The sequence below is a fragment of the Phallusia mammillata genome, chromosome 3, assembly GCF_965637545.1.
Source record: "Phallusia mammillata chromosome 3, kaPhaMamm4.hap1.1, whole genome shotgun sequence".
Classification (NCBI taxonomy): Eukaryota; Metazoa; Chordata; class Ascidiacea; order Phlebobranchia; family Ascidiidae; genus Phallusia; species Phallusia mammillata.
This window is the reverse complement of record NC_137254.1, coordinates 30,929,740-30,944,987: the sequence shown is the minus strand read 5'-3', so window position 1 is coordinate 30,944,987 and position 15,248 is coordinate 30,929,740. Positions and strand designations below refer to the sequence as shown.

Genomic DNA, 15,248 nt, shown 5'->3' with positions numbered 1-15,248 from the left:
AGCATGAAATATCACTTTTAAAATAAAATTAACAGATATCTTGGTAATAGTAAAGGTTAGACCTTTGTTGTCAAGTCGAAGTGTGCCAATCTAGGCACATAAATCAGAGATACAGTTGGTATTTAATTTACGTGCATGACTTAAAACAAAATGTCAATTTACGTGTGTGACTTAAAACAAAAGGTCGTAATGTTACCAGCGTCGTGGTTGTCTACTACATAACGTAAATCGACGTCAATAAATGTGCAACTAAATAGTTGAATCATGATGAATCATCAATATTAATTTATGCCACTGACACAAACATATAAAGCAACACCAATACATAATTTCTTCGTGTCTTGATAAACTGATTTCTAGTTTGCAGCTTATATTCCTGTGTGCCTATATTTTTTAATATTGTGCAAATGCAGGCGATTTTTGTTTTTGCATTTGTTATGAGTTTACCAGGTAATAAGGAAGCTGCAGACAGTGCACACTGTTTCGACCTATAAGGTCTCATCAGTGCAGCTGGTGACGAGAGATCGGCCGCATTGGCTAGTGTAGCCATCAAGCGGCACTCCAGTTTGTGGTGAGCAACAGGGTACAACCCCATACATCACCCAGTCTGTGCGATGCCACAACTGGGCATACAGTAAGGAAGCTGTTTTCAAAGGATTACTTTGATGCGCTATAAAGAATGGTACATAGTTTGTACATGAGTCAAATAACTGTGAAGACGTTATGGGGCGTAAAAAAAGTGGAGAAACAATTGGTGGATCATGATTAATCGCGCTGCAGCTGCACTGTATTATACGGCATGATGTAACTGGGGCTCACAAAAAAACATTGTGGGTTGTTCACAGAAGTACTTTGTCTTTTTTAGATTGTTTAAATAGTTTTTCAGAACCTTTGCTTATTTTTTAAAATTACAATAACATGACAAGTGACGCTGATGAAATTCAAACGGTTGAAAGACCTCTTGCCGGACGGTGAGTAAGTTTTGAATAAAGTTTGTGGTTTCAAAACTATATCACTGACCGCAAAAGACTGGTGAGAATTACAACAGTCCGGATAGTTAGACAATTGGTCAAAAGCCCTTGGTATCAATGTGCCACTTTTTTGTCAATTTAGACCAGGGGTGGGGAACCTACTTAGAGCGGCGGGCTGCATGATTTGCACAACATTTCCAAGGGGGCCTAATATTTTGTTATCTTCAAATTTCTTGTAAAATGCCCAAAGCACACAAGTGGTTTTATATTTCATTGAGGCATTCATGGGACTGTTACGTCACAAATATAGCAAACGGTTGAAAGTGTGGCAATTTTAATAAGTTAGGCGTCATAATGTGGAATGGGAAGATTACCAATAATGTCGAAGTCATTTCAACGAAATATTTGTGCATAAGCATTTCATTGTTTTTTTATGCTGTGTTGTATACTGTTCTTTAACAAAATTGTGACGGTGGCCACATTAAAAAGGCAAATGGGCCGCAGGTTCCCCACCCCTGATTTAGACCCTTAACTTAATTGTGTGGTTTAGTGGTGTTGTGGATTAGCTTGCCTGCAGCAAGTGACATATTGTCAAGTGAAATGATACTAGTTAGCAACTGTTGTCAAGCTTTTTACACAGTACTTTTAACAATTACATTTAACAATGTCCTAGATTTTAAAAAAGGATGATTTCTCTGGCTTTCGGTAGCTTGATACAGTAAAGTGTTATTAATGACCCTTTTGGATTTGAATTTTTGCACATAATATGAAGTGCTATTTCTCACACTTCTACATTTTGAGCCGCAGCTTTAGCAAGACTGAAATGGTATTTGTGACATGAGACTAGGTACATTTTTTTCATTGTTTGTTGTTATGTCACTGTTATGACTAGTTGTCATTTCCTGTCCAAATTTTCTCATGGTGAGAGGACGCAACCTAAAATGTTCTTTAATGTTTAGCGGAAGACGCAGAAGGCATCGGCAGCCAGAGACGTCGGACTCTAGCAATGACGTTATTTTGGTTGATTCTTTATCTCCAACAACAACTGCCAGATCTCGGAGACGAAGAAGAGTTCAGAACGACGATATCGGTAAAGCTTTCTCTGTTGCTGACTAAATTTGCAAAGAAATATGTGTTAATTATATAAGCAGATTTGTGTTAAAGTGTTAAAAGCTTTAAACCAGAGGTGTCCAACTCGAACACACCACCATGCTAAATTTAGTTTTAAAATATACTGGTGTGCCAACGTATGGTACTTTTGCCAAACCATTTCTTAAACGTCTTAATGGTACCGGCTCAGTTTATGATACTCCATAAACCTGTAATTATGTTTATGACACAAGATACAAATAGTTTGCAACGGGGCTTAAGTTTTGTCAAAAAACGAACACTTTATATAGTGGGTTGTGTAACTTTACTACTGGTAATCTTTACAGAAGTTAGAATAAAGGCCAAGAAGAATTAATACAAACAAATTTAATTGCGTGAAAAATCCTAATGTTTACCATCTGAATTTGCAAAAGCTCGCGTGCCATTTTCAAATGCTCTGCATGTCACTTTTGGCATGCATGCCACGTGTTGGACACCCCTGCTTTAAACTGTAGGGGACTAGTGATTTAGTTGTAAATGGACTGACAATGGCTAAATGCCTTATGCCTTAACAACCTTGTTGATTGTTAAATCAATGCTCATTTCATTAAAGTTTTGTTGTAATTGCTGCAGGTTTAGGCTTTTGAACATTTGTTGTTAAAATTAAAAAACGAAACTTTCTGACTAAAAGAAATATGTGTTAAGTTATATTAGCCGAAATTTTGTTGTAAATGGTGAAACTTTTATAATGTAGTACTTTAAACATAGGATCGATTGATTGTTTGTTTCATTTTTGTCCTCAATAGACTGACAATGCCTTATGCTTTTATAACGACCTTTTTGATTGTTAAGTGTTAAACTCATTTCATTGAATTGCCAAACCTTCTTTATTAAATTTTGTTGTAACTGCCACAGGATGAGGCTTTTACACATATGTTGTTAAAACTGAAAAGCGTAGTGGTCAAGTTATCATACACAAATGCTTTGCAAGTTCAACAAAGGGGTTGCGATATTATGTCTGTTGGTGAATAAATTTGCAAAGAAATGTGTGTTCAGTAATATTAGCTGATTTTTTTTGAATGTCGAAAGCAATAAACTGTAGCGGACTAGTGGTTTAAATGTGGGATTAATATTTTGTTCGTTTCCTCAATAGACTGGCAATGATTAAAACATCTGTTGTTAAACTAAAAACTGGGTGGTCAAGTTGTCATACACAAAAGCTTTGCAAGTTAAACAAAGAGGGTTGCCAAACATTCTTTGCAAAATTTTGTTGTAACTGTGGCAGGTTTGAGCTCTAAAGCTTTGTTCTTAAAACGCAGCGACTAAGTTGCCGAACACAAAAGTTTTGCAAGTTTGGATGTAAGTTTACCTGTCAAGATGTCATGTTGTTCTGTTGTAATAAAGTCCCTATTGCTGATAGCATACTTTGCCAAACAAAAATAAATCATTTAGCTACATTTTTGTGGACTCAATTCATAGTATGTCGGACTGGAAAAAAAGGAAAATTTACCACGTGTTAAACCGAAACGCTTTGTTTGCATTGTTACGTCACTGAGCACACAGAACCCTTTCTTCCGTTGCCATTTAATAAACTCGCCTATTGTCGTTTGAGACCGTTGAAGCGCTCGACCAATCAGCGTCCCGTATCGCTGTGACGTATGCGATCAGCTGTTCGCTGAATACAAGTCCCGGCTTGAGCGTGCAAAACCGTTTCGGCGAGTGTGTATAAGCGACGTAGGGCTCAATTTAAAATCAGTTGCAGCGTCGTAAGGTAGCAGAGTAGAATAGTTAAAAATGTCTTCATGTAAAGACTTGCTTGGTCTGAAAACTGCTGAACAGGTTATGCTGGAAATAACCGAGAATTGGATTTATCAAGATCAATCTGATAATGAAGAGGGTGAGGTTTAAAAGCGTAGAATATTGTGTCAAAATTTCAGTATCGTATCTTTTTTAGTTTTAGCGCAATTGCGATTGCTGACCAGCTTCATTTTGGTGGTTAATACCCAGCTATTTTCTCACTGTCAAACCAGTGTTCCGATAATGCGATTGGTCTGTTTTAGTTTTACCACCTTGAAGGTGTTAGGATAATGTATAAGCTATTGCTGCCAGGCATAATATCAAGTTAATAGAGCTTATCTGACAAATGTAGTTTTATTCCGACGTTTCGACGTCCTATACAGGTCGCCTTCATCAGAGTAAATAACACTGAATGCGCGTAGTACTACAGTGCATGATAAACAATAGAAAAAAGATTATATACGTGTTGCTGTCCTTTGGTATGTACACGTGTGATTGCGGGTTGCATTAGCTTTGGGCCTGTGATTTGAACATTGCTTTTAAGAACTCAGTCCCAAAGCTAGACTTAGATTAGCATTTGAAATTTAGCTGTGTTGGGAAATAAGTAAGAAAAAAAAGAGTCTCCAGTTCAAAATAGTATTTGCATTTTTTTGTCGTTACATTTGTTGAAACTAAATTTTGTCTGAAACAGATTTCTTTTGTTGTGTTTCAGTTGATTTGACGTGCTCAACCCCCAATAACGTCACAGAAGTACCTTTTGTCGATCTGACGTCACCTTCACAGCTGGTACGTCACAATGTAATACACTTGTCTCACAATAAGGTTGTTACGTCACATAAAACTGTTGTTTCGTCACAGAACCGAACCGGTACCAGCACAATAACTAACAACAATCATCCAGAAACCTCTACTGAAGAACAACAAGCTGCTGTACTTCGGTTAAAATGCCCTGTATGTCTCGAACACCTAGACAAGGTAATAGCCTAATGTGTTTACCCAATGATGGGATTCGAATTTTTTGTCAGCCGTTTCTATCACAAAAGTCATATTTTTTAGCCGGTTCTGTTACAAAAAGTCCATTGACAGTAACCAGTAATGTTAACCGGTTCGCAGATCTCATAAAATTTTAGCGTGACGGGTTTATAGAACCGGTGCGAGCTGGCTGAATCCCACCATCGTATGTACCTGAAAACTAATTTTCTGCATTCTTAAGTGGGCAACTTCAAAAATAAAGACGACCGAAAATTTAAATTTTTATACCAAACGAAACAAGCGTTTTTGAACAGAGCTTTGCATTCATACGAGACATGACATACAGATGCCATACTTTTGGCTCAAAATAATATGTTCCAACAACTCCTTGTTCGTATAAAAACACTTCGTGCATCTAACGACATCTTTTGTCTAGATTTACTTTTCCCTGTAGCAGGGATTTGACTTAAAACTAGACAAACTAAGGACTTAAGTCAAAAACAACGACATTTCTTTGAAATGAGAACATTACTTTTCAAAATAACATCTTAAAAATAAGGACGGTATGACAACCGTAGCTTATAAGTGACGTTATTTGTGCTCAGCGCTCGTAGCCTTTGCGCTGTAATAGTACGTACAAAATCACCTTCACTCATCTTATTTCGTTTGCAGCTGCTCGAAAGAGGATCAGAGATCCGTTCCACCAACTGCGGTCACGTGTTTTGCAAACCCTGTATTTTCACAAGCATTCGTGCAACGCACAAATGCCCCACCTGCCGGAAAAAACTCACCGAACGCACGACTCATCCACTGTACTTACCTATCTCGTGACGTCACTATGCTTTTCTGTAATTCCAAGGTCGAAAGGTCACTGACGAGTTGCAGGTTTCAATTTTTATTCAAATCTTCTTTTATTCATTCGCGGCATTTCTTTTCCGATTCCTTTTCTTTGTGTGTAGAAAATAAAACTCTTTTTAAAAGATCGAAATGTTCAACTTTGGCAAGTTAACGAAGATAGGGTAGAGTTACGGCCCTGGGAACACTATGTCGTGGGTTCGAACACCACCGTAGGCTAGTTTTTTTCCAGCCAATGCCTTGCCTTATGACTGTTAATGCTCGCAAAAAAAAGCCTAATACGCTATTATGCATGTAAGCACTAAAATCAATTAAAAAAAAACGCTCTATTAGTTACAAAAATGAAACAAATCACAAACCATATTTATTTTTGTCCAGTTCAGTAAGATAAGTTTGTCTTTTCCATGTTCTTATCAGGAACGTTTTTGGTTATCAAGTAGGAAAATCGTTTCCGCATTGACAAGATGAAATGAAAAGGTGTGACAACCCACAGCCGCTATTTATAACCGTTTAACATATTTTCACATAGTGTTTACTGACATAGTTTCACATGTGTGGGGATTTGGAATTGAAAGTATGATCATAAGTTTCACTATAGTGATTGGTTGTTTTTCAAACATGGATGTACCATAACAGGAAAACTAGACGTGATACAGATAAACCGATTGCATTTTTGAAATCAGGGCACTAGAATTAGTCAAAATTAGTTAAAACATTACAGACACAAAAAAATATTTTTTTGTTGCCCAGTGTTATCGGAAAAGCGAAAAAAAATGTTTTAAATACTCTAAATATATTCGGAAATTTGCAATTAAAAACCGTCCAGCGAAAGTCTGTGGCCCTGCTTTCCTGCATCACAACTCAAAACCACACGCCTTGAATTGAATCTATTTTATTCCTAATCCCGATTATTTCTTGCCCTTCTGTCGTTTTCTCCTCTTCCGCACGTTGGCGCTGTCGGACATGTTCTCCATCGCCGACTTGATGACGTCACGCGACAGATATTCGTCATTGGTGTCGTCATCATCGCAGAGGAAGTCCTCCGCCGGAAGGATGTCCTCCTCATCATCTATTACGATCCTTGTGTTGTAAGGCGATGATTCTGTCATATCTGCCAACATCTCTTGAGGGAAGTCGCTCGTTAGGATCTCACTAAGTTGACTGGGGTCCTGGGTAGGGCAAAAAAGCGAGTTTATGTGGGTTTCGTAACTTAATTAGCTTATATGCTTGGGACGCGAGGTGATTATTTAAATTATTCTAAATTTCGAACTCACGTACTCATGTATGTATATATGTATACTATTGGACTGATCGCTTTTGCGTTTGCTTAATCCTAATTAACTGGCCGGGATCATTTTAAAAACAAGTTTTCGAACTTCATTGAAACATTCAACATAACCTTCTTATCCTACTACATTTTTTTAAAGTTATATTCAGAGAAGATAAAAAAAATTCAGCCGATAGTGTGAGCACGCAATAACATTTAGAGTTTAGGAACAATCTTAACAAATGTCTCTATGGGTTACTTGTTGGAACGCCCCTAAACCAGTGGTTCTCAAACTTTTTCAACATGCGAGGCATTAAAGAACTAACATTTTCTTCCGCGACACACTTCGCAGGTAAACATAACAAAGGTTGTTTAAAAATGGTAATTTTCCACCCAATTGTGGTGGGTAAGGATGCTTTTCATTACCAATAGCAAAAACATAAGGCTTGAAACATTGTCATGCACACCAGCATTTAGTTATGAAGTCCTAAATCGCCAGGAGATGATTGCACTCTAAAATTGGAAAATTTCACGTCACACAGTTTGAGAATCACTGTCCTAAACCCTACCTCAGCAGATTGTTTGTTCCTTTCCACCCATTCGTGGAGGGTGTGAATTTTTTCTCCGCTCTGCAAAAACGTTTTCAGTGTTTCCGAAAACGGATTTAACGTCTCCAGGGGTTCAGTGTTTCCCATAATAATTTCTACCTTTGTGTTTCCGAGCTTTTGTCTGGCCTCTTTCGCCACCTGCGCACAACAAAGTTTATCTGGCTTATGGCAAAGTTTCGTGCCTAGTTTCGTATCATAATTGTGAGATCACCTTGTATAGGTCTTACGGACAGGGTTGTAGAGTCTCACTCATGAGACGTTAAGACATACTTTTAAAGTGAAGTCGTTGTCGTTTTAAAATGTTACGGGACGAAGTCGTAACGTAACTTAGCCAGTTATGTCAAAAAAACAGCAAACGGATTGTCCAATAGGCTTGGTTTTTTAATGGAGTCGCAGTCAGCCTACTTCCATTAGGTGAATTCAAAGAAGGAAGCTTATCAAAGATGTGCCTGACATTTATCTTAGTTTGCACATAGCATTATAAACTTAGATTCTATAGTACGTTTAGTTAGGGACACGCATGTTTTTAGCTGTTTAATAAAATAATACAAAATTCTTCAACGGGGTTTGAACCCATGACCTTACGTACAATGCTCGAAATCGGTTTAGTTTATGCGTTGGATGTTGTGCCTTACCCAATCGCACTTGGTCACTTTATGTCGGATTCCATCAACAGCTGACGCAACGCGGAAAATAATTTGCTGAATATTGCGAAGTCGATCTACAGCTGCTCTCATCCGATTTGCCACCTCTTCACGGTTGCCTTGAAGCTTCTGACTTTGACTCATGGTCTCATCCAACATTTCCTGGTGACCTTGTTTGACCTTGGCCAGCTGATCAGTAATTTCGACTGACCAAAAACATCACAAATGTAATTTTCGTTGATTCGATGAAACAATATTTTAAGTTTTTTCACGACTTACCCTGTGTTTGTGAAAGTGATTTTTTTCTTTCTGACAGAACCTCAACCATTTTGTCAAGTTCCGTGTTTCTGCAAACATTTTGCAAAGTTTTTAGCATTCAACGATCTAATTGGGACATAGTCTCCTGATTTATGGCGATTTATAGTCATATAATAGCCAGAATTCTTGCATATATGGCAAAAATACTAAATTGCAACTTTAAAAAAGTGTTTGATAATATGCACTAACGCGCCTCAAACCATATGGGATTAAACAATAATGCAGTAATCTTAAGTTCGTACTTGAAAGGTGTAATATTTTTATTGTTCTAAACTTTTAAAAAGCCCGTGTATAGGCTAAGTCCACTAAGGCAAACTTGTTTCTTGAAATGATTAAGAAACACTAGCCTATATGATCAGTTACTTTTGAAATATTTTTGCAATTTTTAAACCACTTTGAGAAAACTGTCACCACAGCTGAGATTCGAACCACTGACCTTTGAATCTGTCGTCGAAACGCTTCGGCAATATAAGCCGGCTCTGCAACACACATGTGTTCCCGCAATCTATCCATCGTCTTCTTCAAAACCCAGAAACTTCGAACCTGTTCCCAAAAATGACGACCCTTCGTCTCCCGTCGACGTAACATGTCCTATGACGTCATACATAGTTATTACGTCACAAAATAACAATCGTGATGTCATTTTCACGAATTATTTTTATCCACTTCTTTGACTTTGAGAAGTTTTTTTTAATTAAGCATTTTTAATTGCAATAGCGAAGCGAAATTCAATACATTACGTCATATTAGGGGGGGGGGGGATTCCCGCTGCCGTGTTGTTTACTGTAACGTCATACACAGCTACGCCACAATTATGATGTTATTTATACGAATTATTTTTGTTCACATCCAAAAACTGTGACTTTATACTGTAAAATATTTTTTTGGAATAAATTTTTAATTGTGTTATCTCGGGAAATCCCCCTTACCCCGGGAAATCACTCCTTCCCGCGTAATAATTTATCCGCCTTACCAGGTTATCTCCTGCCCCTCTGTTCGTGTGTCGCTTTCTTGGTCTCGAATCCTTCTCCTGTCCCTCCTGACTCAGTTTCTTAAACTTCTTTCGCGTCTGAGCCAAGGTCGAATCTCGAGCTCGCTTCAGCTTTAGAATCTTAGTGTCAAGTTGCTCCTGAAAAACAGTTGATGTAGTTTAGATTTTACTCAAGATTCATGCAATGTTCCTTGTAACTTTTAAGTGTTTGGGCAAATTCCCGGAGTACACCCGTGGTTAACATTACACGTGCACGCTGTTTGCGCAGCATAGATTTTTATGTGTCTGCGTATACGTATAAGTTCCCTGGGTTCACTGAGGACCACTGTGAGCAACATTAGACGTGCACACTGTGGCCACACACCAGTTTATGCGCAACATAGATTTTAATGTGTCTGGCCATACAAACAAGCTCTTGAGTACACTGAGAGCGACATGAGATGTGCACGCTGTAACTACATGCCAGTTTCTGCGCAAAATATATTTTCATGTGCGTTTATAAATCCCTTTGGGCATTAACATCGCATCATTGCAACAGAATCGGCGAAAACGCGTTAATATATTACTGACAACGAAACGTCAGAGTATTGACTGCTGATGGTGTCAAGTTAGGCCTGTGAGATTTCAGTTAGTGCAAGTTGAAAAGGTTGGCGAAGACCTTGTGCAGTGACATTGAAACATTAAAATATATTGTAGCAATGGGTTTGAGTTTTCTTACTTTTTCCACTTTCGTTTGATCAAAAGCGTTTTTTGCGTCGGACTGTATCTGCAAGAGTTCGTTGTTTAACTCGTTCTTGACACTCTGCAGACTCGATTCGAGTTGATTGAGTCGCCCGGGCAGAGTCAAACTGTCCCTCTCCAGGTGAAACAAAATCTAGAAAAAAGTTGTTGGAAACACTGGTCCTGGTTAACTTCGTCATATGTGAATCAGTTTTCGAAACACTGATTGTGGTTAAAAGTTCTAAATTGTAAATGTTTTTGGAAGCACTGTTCTGGTATCCTTTTTATCACCTGCTTGTAAGTCTTTTGTATAAACCTGGCCGATCCACATTTCATTTTCATCTTGTCGATCGAAGTCGTCAAAACTCGAACTCTTTGGCTGCAACCGAGTATTGTCAGAGATTTACCGAGTTATAAAATCGATTCATGGATTATTAAATTGCTACAAAAAATTTGCTCTTAGTGAGCATTTTTTACTCAGTGCTTTGTTCGACTTTTGTGATTATTGCAAAGGTTCTTTACACCATTTTTTCTCGTTTTCCCCCGGGCAATTTTCAAGAATAAATTTAACTTTGCTTAAAACAGGGGTTCTTAACCAGGGATGCGAGAACTGTTCCTAGGGGGTGGGGGGATGCTGAATCATTAAGGTTGGTTAGGTCTATTCTATATAAGTTAAATACAAAAACCCAGAGGGGGCGACAATTGGTTGGTTATTGGTTGGGGGTGCAGCAAGGAAAAAAGGTTAATAACCACTGGCTTAAAGCGTTCAACTGCGAAAAACGGTCCTGTTACACTTAAAACACGTCTAATTTGCCTATTGGCGAAGATACATTCCATGACTTGTATGGTTAGGATTGAACTGCACTGCTAGTCAAAGTTTGCGCAGATTGTGCATTTTAGAGTCGCTCAATTTACCCCTGTTCTGATAAGTGACTCAGTGCAGTTGGGTCTAGAGACGTTGGAAAAGAAATTTATCCTAGTCTATTTTCACCTCGATTCATTCTCATCTCCAGTTCTCGCTGCGCATTTCAAATCTCTCAGTGTGAGAAGAAGCTGTTCAATTTTCCTCTTGCGTCTGTTCTTCTCATGACGCGCCATATTGAGCTGCTTCACTTTGTCAAACACGTGCTCATTCTTCTCGGTGATCGCGTTGCCCACCGTGTACCTGATGATCAGAAGGTTGAGAGTTCAAACCTTGCCCTGTAGACCAATGAGTTTGCACGAACTTGAAGGTTCTAATTGAGCCACACTTGGCCTTTTGGGGGGCTTTTAAAATGATGTTTTGGACCCAGTTTTGGCTTTGTACTGTCACAATCGCTCGCACCACGCTTAAACATATTTTGAATTGCAGCAATTTGCCCTTTTAAAATATACACATAGCCTATTCGTGAATTTTGCATTATTCAAATGTTTATTCAGTAATTCCTTGGTTCTGGGAAGGAATTTTTAAACTTGAGGGGAGGAATTAACTTTAAATTTGATAAGTGGATTGTAAATAAACACTTTAACTCTGGAAATATCACCTGTGAAGTTGATAAAATACCCAATTTTAAATGATCTTTGTGTGGTTTAGCATCTACTATGTAGTCTATTGGGGAGGAATGAAAATGTTTTGAATTGTTAAGTGAGGAATTCGTCGATAAACATTGGGAACCACTGCGTTAATACTTTGAAAGCTTTAGGGAGCAACGTTTTTCACCATAACCCATTTTGCACCCCTAATTTCATGTGACGTTTTCTCACCTTTGCATCGCCAACTGACTTTCGCGATTTTTACTAAATCCTTCGCGAATCACATATTCATCCGCGTTCAGACTTCGCTTCTGCTGTATTTGTTTCTCTTTTATCTCAGAACGCAGTGCCGCGATTAGTTCCTCGTTTTCGCTGATTTTTTGCTGAGAGAAAGTGTAATAAGCTTCCTGATCCCGACGTTTCAACGTCAACTTTCCTAAAACACAATATGGTTACAAATTTCCCAATACTTTGTGGTTTCCAGATTGGGATTTGCGACACCCCAAGGGGCCGGTGACATGCCTCCTGATGGTCGGTAGATGAAAAATACAAATTTACTGCCTAAAGAGGGTAATTCTACGTCCACAGAATTGCCAAAACATTGAGTGTTATAAAAAATACTTGTTTAGTTTGTCACAGTGTATAGGCCTAGGCCACCTTGAGTTATTTATAGCAATAGGCCCGCCTAAACATAAAGTGTTGTTATGTTTTTAGGTGATCAAATTTAAAATCAATTTTAGTTGTGCTCCAGTAAAGATATTACCCGGTTAGCAACATAATAACGGAACATCATTGGCTTGATTCATTTTTCTAGGGCACCTGTACTTTGCCATACAAGGCTGTTATCACTTAAGAACCCCGATTTAAAGTTTTAAAACCATGGCAACGTCGTTACCTTTGACCTCTTCGATGCGGTCATACACTGTCCAGGCTCCCGGGTCGCCTGCGCCCTCTTTCGAGTTGTTTCCACGATTTCCAAGCATTTTCTTTTCGATCGTCCAGCTCTGCAATATTAACAAGATTGCAGCCAATTTTATCCGGCCTCAACCAATCCTTCAAACCCTCTCTGTGACGTCATAGACAGCTTTGTTGGCGTTTGTGATATCAATGAAGGGCATATCCGTTTGTGAGGGATTAAATTGCATATTTCTCTAGGGGTTTTAGGCATGTTAATTGTAATATTTATGTATCTTTAACCAAACATAAACTTTTTACACTTGTAGGGTAAAAAATACCCAATGAAACCTTGTTATTTTTTCATAAATCTGTCACTTAAAAGCACATGTTTTACCTTTCAACATTGTACAGCTTATAATGCTGTTTGTGACGTAACAAGAAACAAGTTAGGTTTATGGACAAGTACATTTAAAAGGTAAAGCAGGCCTGCCGCGGCATGTCAAGGTCAACCGAGCCACCATGAAGGTCATTTCGAGCAGAGAAAGGTCAGTTGTGATAGGTCATTAAGCTCAAGGTGAAATGACCGCTGCATAAAGCTTCTTCACCAACGAACAACTTGTTTCATTTTTAGAATCCAGCTCCAAGAAAAAAATCAGCAATGTTTTACCGCTCTGTACACGTCACAACTGCTTATTGTGACGTACCAAACCTAGCAGCTGGATGTGTCATATCACCGGTATGGTGTCATTGATCTAATTCATGTAAATGTCAAATTTAAACTTATAGGCCTATATGTATGTCACGCTTAAGTTAATAATAACACGCCATTCAAGTTTATAGAGCTCTTCTGGCAAAGCTTCTTATTCCGGAAGAGCTCTATAAACTTGATATTATGCCTGGCAGCAATAGCTTACAATACCACGCAATTGCTGGCATTTTCTAATTTTAATCCCTTTTATCGCTCTCTATAGACACTGAAGATGCATTTTAGCGAAATTAATTTGTTTTTGTAACACTGTCAATCTATTTTAACCTGGAAATAAATATTTCCCAACACGCAGTAACAGGCGTAAGTCAATACAAACTGCAAATATAGTACACATAAGTCATATTTGATGACATATTTTCGTCAATTTATCGTTAATGTTAATATCAGGTAGAAAAATAATGTTTGTTTAAATCCTAACTGCCACTTTTAAAATTGTTTTGCGAATTTTTAGATTTGGCAATAGGCTTAACCTTTTTAGTGACATTTTGTAAATAAATTACGTAAAAAATGTATGTTAATAACAACAGTTTATACTAGGTTAGGAAAGGTATATTCTATATGTATATTTAATGTAAATTACTTTAAAAAAACTTTACATTTGTTTTGCGAAACTTTAATTTTAGCTATAGCTACTTTAGTAACCCTTTGTAAATCAATCATGTAAAAAATGTATTGATATCAACGCTAAGACGGGAAATCGGTGTAAAGATGTTCGATGCATTTCCCTGAAACAATGGCGGGCGCTTCGAGAAGCGGGGCGTTGATAGTGGGCGGCGTGCTGGTAATTTTCCGCGCCAAGCCGGTAATATTCCACTGCTCTACGTCAGACTAGCGTTTCCTTCTACTATAAGCCAGCTCGGCACGTCAGCTTTTTTGCGACAAATTTTCACCCGGCACTTCTGACACCTGCGCGCTTTAGGACTACAAATCCGAGCGTATGTTCGAAAAAAACAAACGTTTAGTGTCGCTTGTATGCTGATTGTGACGTCATTATTGATCTCGCAGCGAGGAAAAAAGGTGAAACGACAGCCGGCTTGGGGAATCATCTTGCTGGTCTGTGCATAGACTATAAGCACGTGGCTATGTAGTGTAGAGGAAGTTACAAACTGTGTGTGTTTTATCATAGCTTGCTGTGCAATCCCGCTCAAATCTCGTCTTATATTCACTCTTACTGCTAATCTTACAGCTATGCATGCGTTTAGACTGATATTCGCATGCGATTTGCACAGATCTGTCGAAAAAAGGCGCGTTTTTATTCATTTAAAAAGCGATTTATGTCGTGGAAAGCTTACAGTACTGTTTGGTCGCCCAAAGATCTTGTGTTCGTTTTTTATGTATGTTTACGAGTAGGAAAGGCTTTTCGCATGTTCTGCTATTTATTTTGCGCTACATAGGTTTTCAAAAAGCTACCAGAAGCAAATGCTGCAGCTATAGAAGTGACATGCCACGTACCAAAATCCACAATAGGTATTACTATAAGTTAGTTTAAGTGCAGCAAGCGAAAAAGTGTTGGCAGATGTAGCAGATTTGAGTCTGAAACGTCTAAAACCCGTTAGTAAAAGCGCATGGGTTTGCTGGGTATGGATAGAAATCTGTCGCATAGAGGAAGTAGGCCGTATTGAAAAACAGCTGTGGGATTTATCGGTTTGGCGCCGGTTTTTAGGATTTTTTGATTCCTTAGAATCCGGTTGCTAACGAAGCTACCAGAAAAAAAATTGCTGTACATTTATTGCTTATAGAAAACTACCGTCCGTGCCTAAACTACCTTAGTATTTGTTTGTCCATTGAGCCAACAATGTATGTCAACTGACTTTGAGCCGGATGCGCTGCTTATACGC

At 38.4% G+C, this 15,248-nt stretch overlaps 2 protein-coding genes across 4 annotated transcripts; one reads left to right on the top strand and one right to left on the bottom strand.

The window, feature by feature from the left end:
- Positions 1 to 841: 841 nt before the first annotated feature.
- LOC145218918 (uncharacterized) lies at positions 842 to 5,811 on the top strand. Of its 3 annotated transcripts, none has more exons than XM_080086324.1 (5): positions 842 to 971; positions 1,931 to 2,061; positions 4,570 to 4,655; positions 4,716 to 4,832; positions 5,502 to 5,811. In XM_080086324.1, the coding sequence occupies exons 1-5, from the start codon at positions 919 to 921 to the stop codon at positions 5,658 to 5,660; spliced, it is 546 nt and encodes a 181-aa protein (XP_079942450.1). In that variant the 5' UTR covers positions 842 to 918; the 3' UTR covers positions 5,661 to 5,811. The 3 variants fall into 3 exon arrangements, with proteins under 3 accessions (XP_079942450.1, XP_079942451.1, XP_079942452.1); XM_080086325.1 differs by having other exon boundaries at positions 843 to 971; positions 4,570 to 4,643; XM_080086326.1 differs by lacking the exons at positions 842 to 971; positions 1,931 to 2,061 and adding an exon at positions 2,838 to 3,957.
- A 726-nt stretch (positions 5,812 to 6,537) lies between these two features.
- LOC145219977 (outer dynein arm-docking complex subunit 3-like) lies at positions 6,538 to 12,816 on the bottom strand. The gene is made up of 11 exons (XM_080087273.1): positions 12,640 to 12,816; positions 11,976 to 12,180; positions 11,224 to 11,397; positions 10,524 to 10,611; positions 10,231 to 10,386; positions 9,495 to 9,650; positions 8,958 to 9,112; positions 8,483 to 8,550; positions 8,195 to 8,409; positions 7,521 to 7,697; positions 6,538 to 6,853 (listed from the first exon to the last, which is right to left on the bottom strand). Exons 1-11 carry the CDS (start codon positions 12,725 to 12,727, stop codon positions 6,593 to 6,595), a joined length of 1,743 nt encoding a protein of 580 aa, XP_079943399.1. The 5' UTR covers positions 12,728 to 12,816; the 3' UTR covers positions 6,538 to 6,592.
- Positions 12,817 to 15,248: the final 2,432 nt, after the last annotated feature.

Coding starts and splice junctions, on each gene's coding strand:
- LOC145218918 (XM_080086324.1), top strand. CDS start 919: ATGACAAGTGACGCTGATGAAATTCAAACGGTTGAAAGACCTCTTGCC. Junction 2,062..4,569: donor AGTTCAGAACGACGATATCG/GTAAAGCTTTCT, acceptor GTTGTGTTTCAG/TTGATTTGACGTGCTCAACC. Junction 4,833..5,501: donor GTCTCGAACACCTAGACAAG/GTAATAGCCTAA, acceptor TTTCGTTTGCAG/CTGCTCGAAAGAGGATCAGA.
- LOC145219977 (XM_080087273.1), bottom strand. CDS start 12,727: ATGCTTGGAAATCGTGGAAACAACTCGAAAGAGGGCGCAGGCGACCCG. Junction 12,181..12,639: donor CCGCATCGAAGAGGTCAAAG/GTAACGACGTTG, acceptor ATTGTGTTTTAG/GAAAGTTGACGTTGAAACGT. Junction 9,113..9,494: donor GAGGGGCAGGAGATAACCTG/GTAAGGCGGATA, acceptor ATGACGTCATAG/GACATGTTACGTCGACGGGA.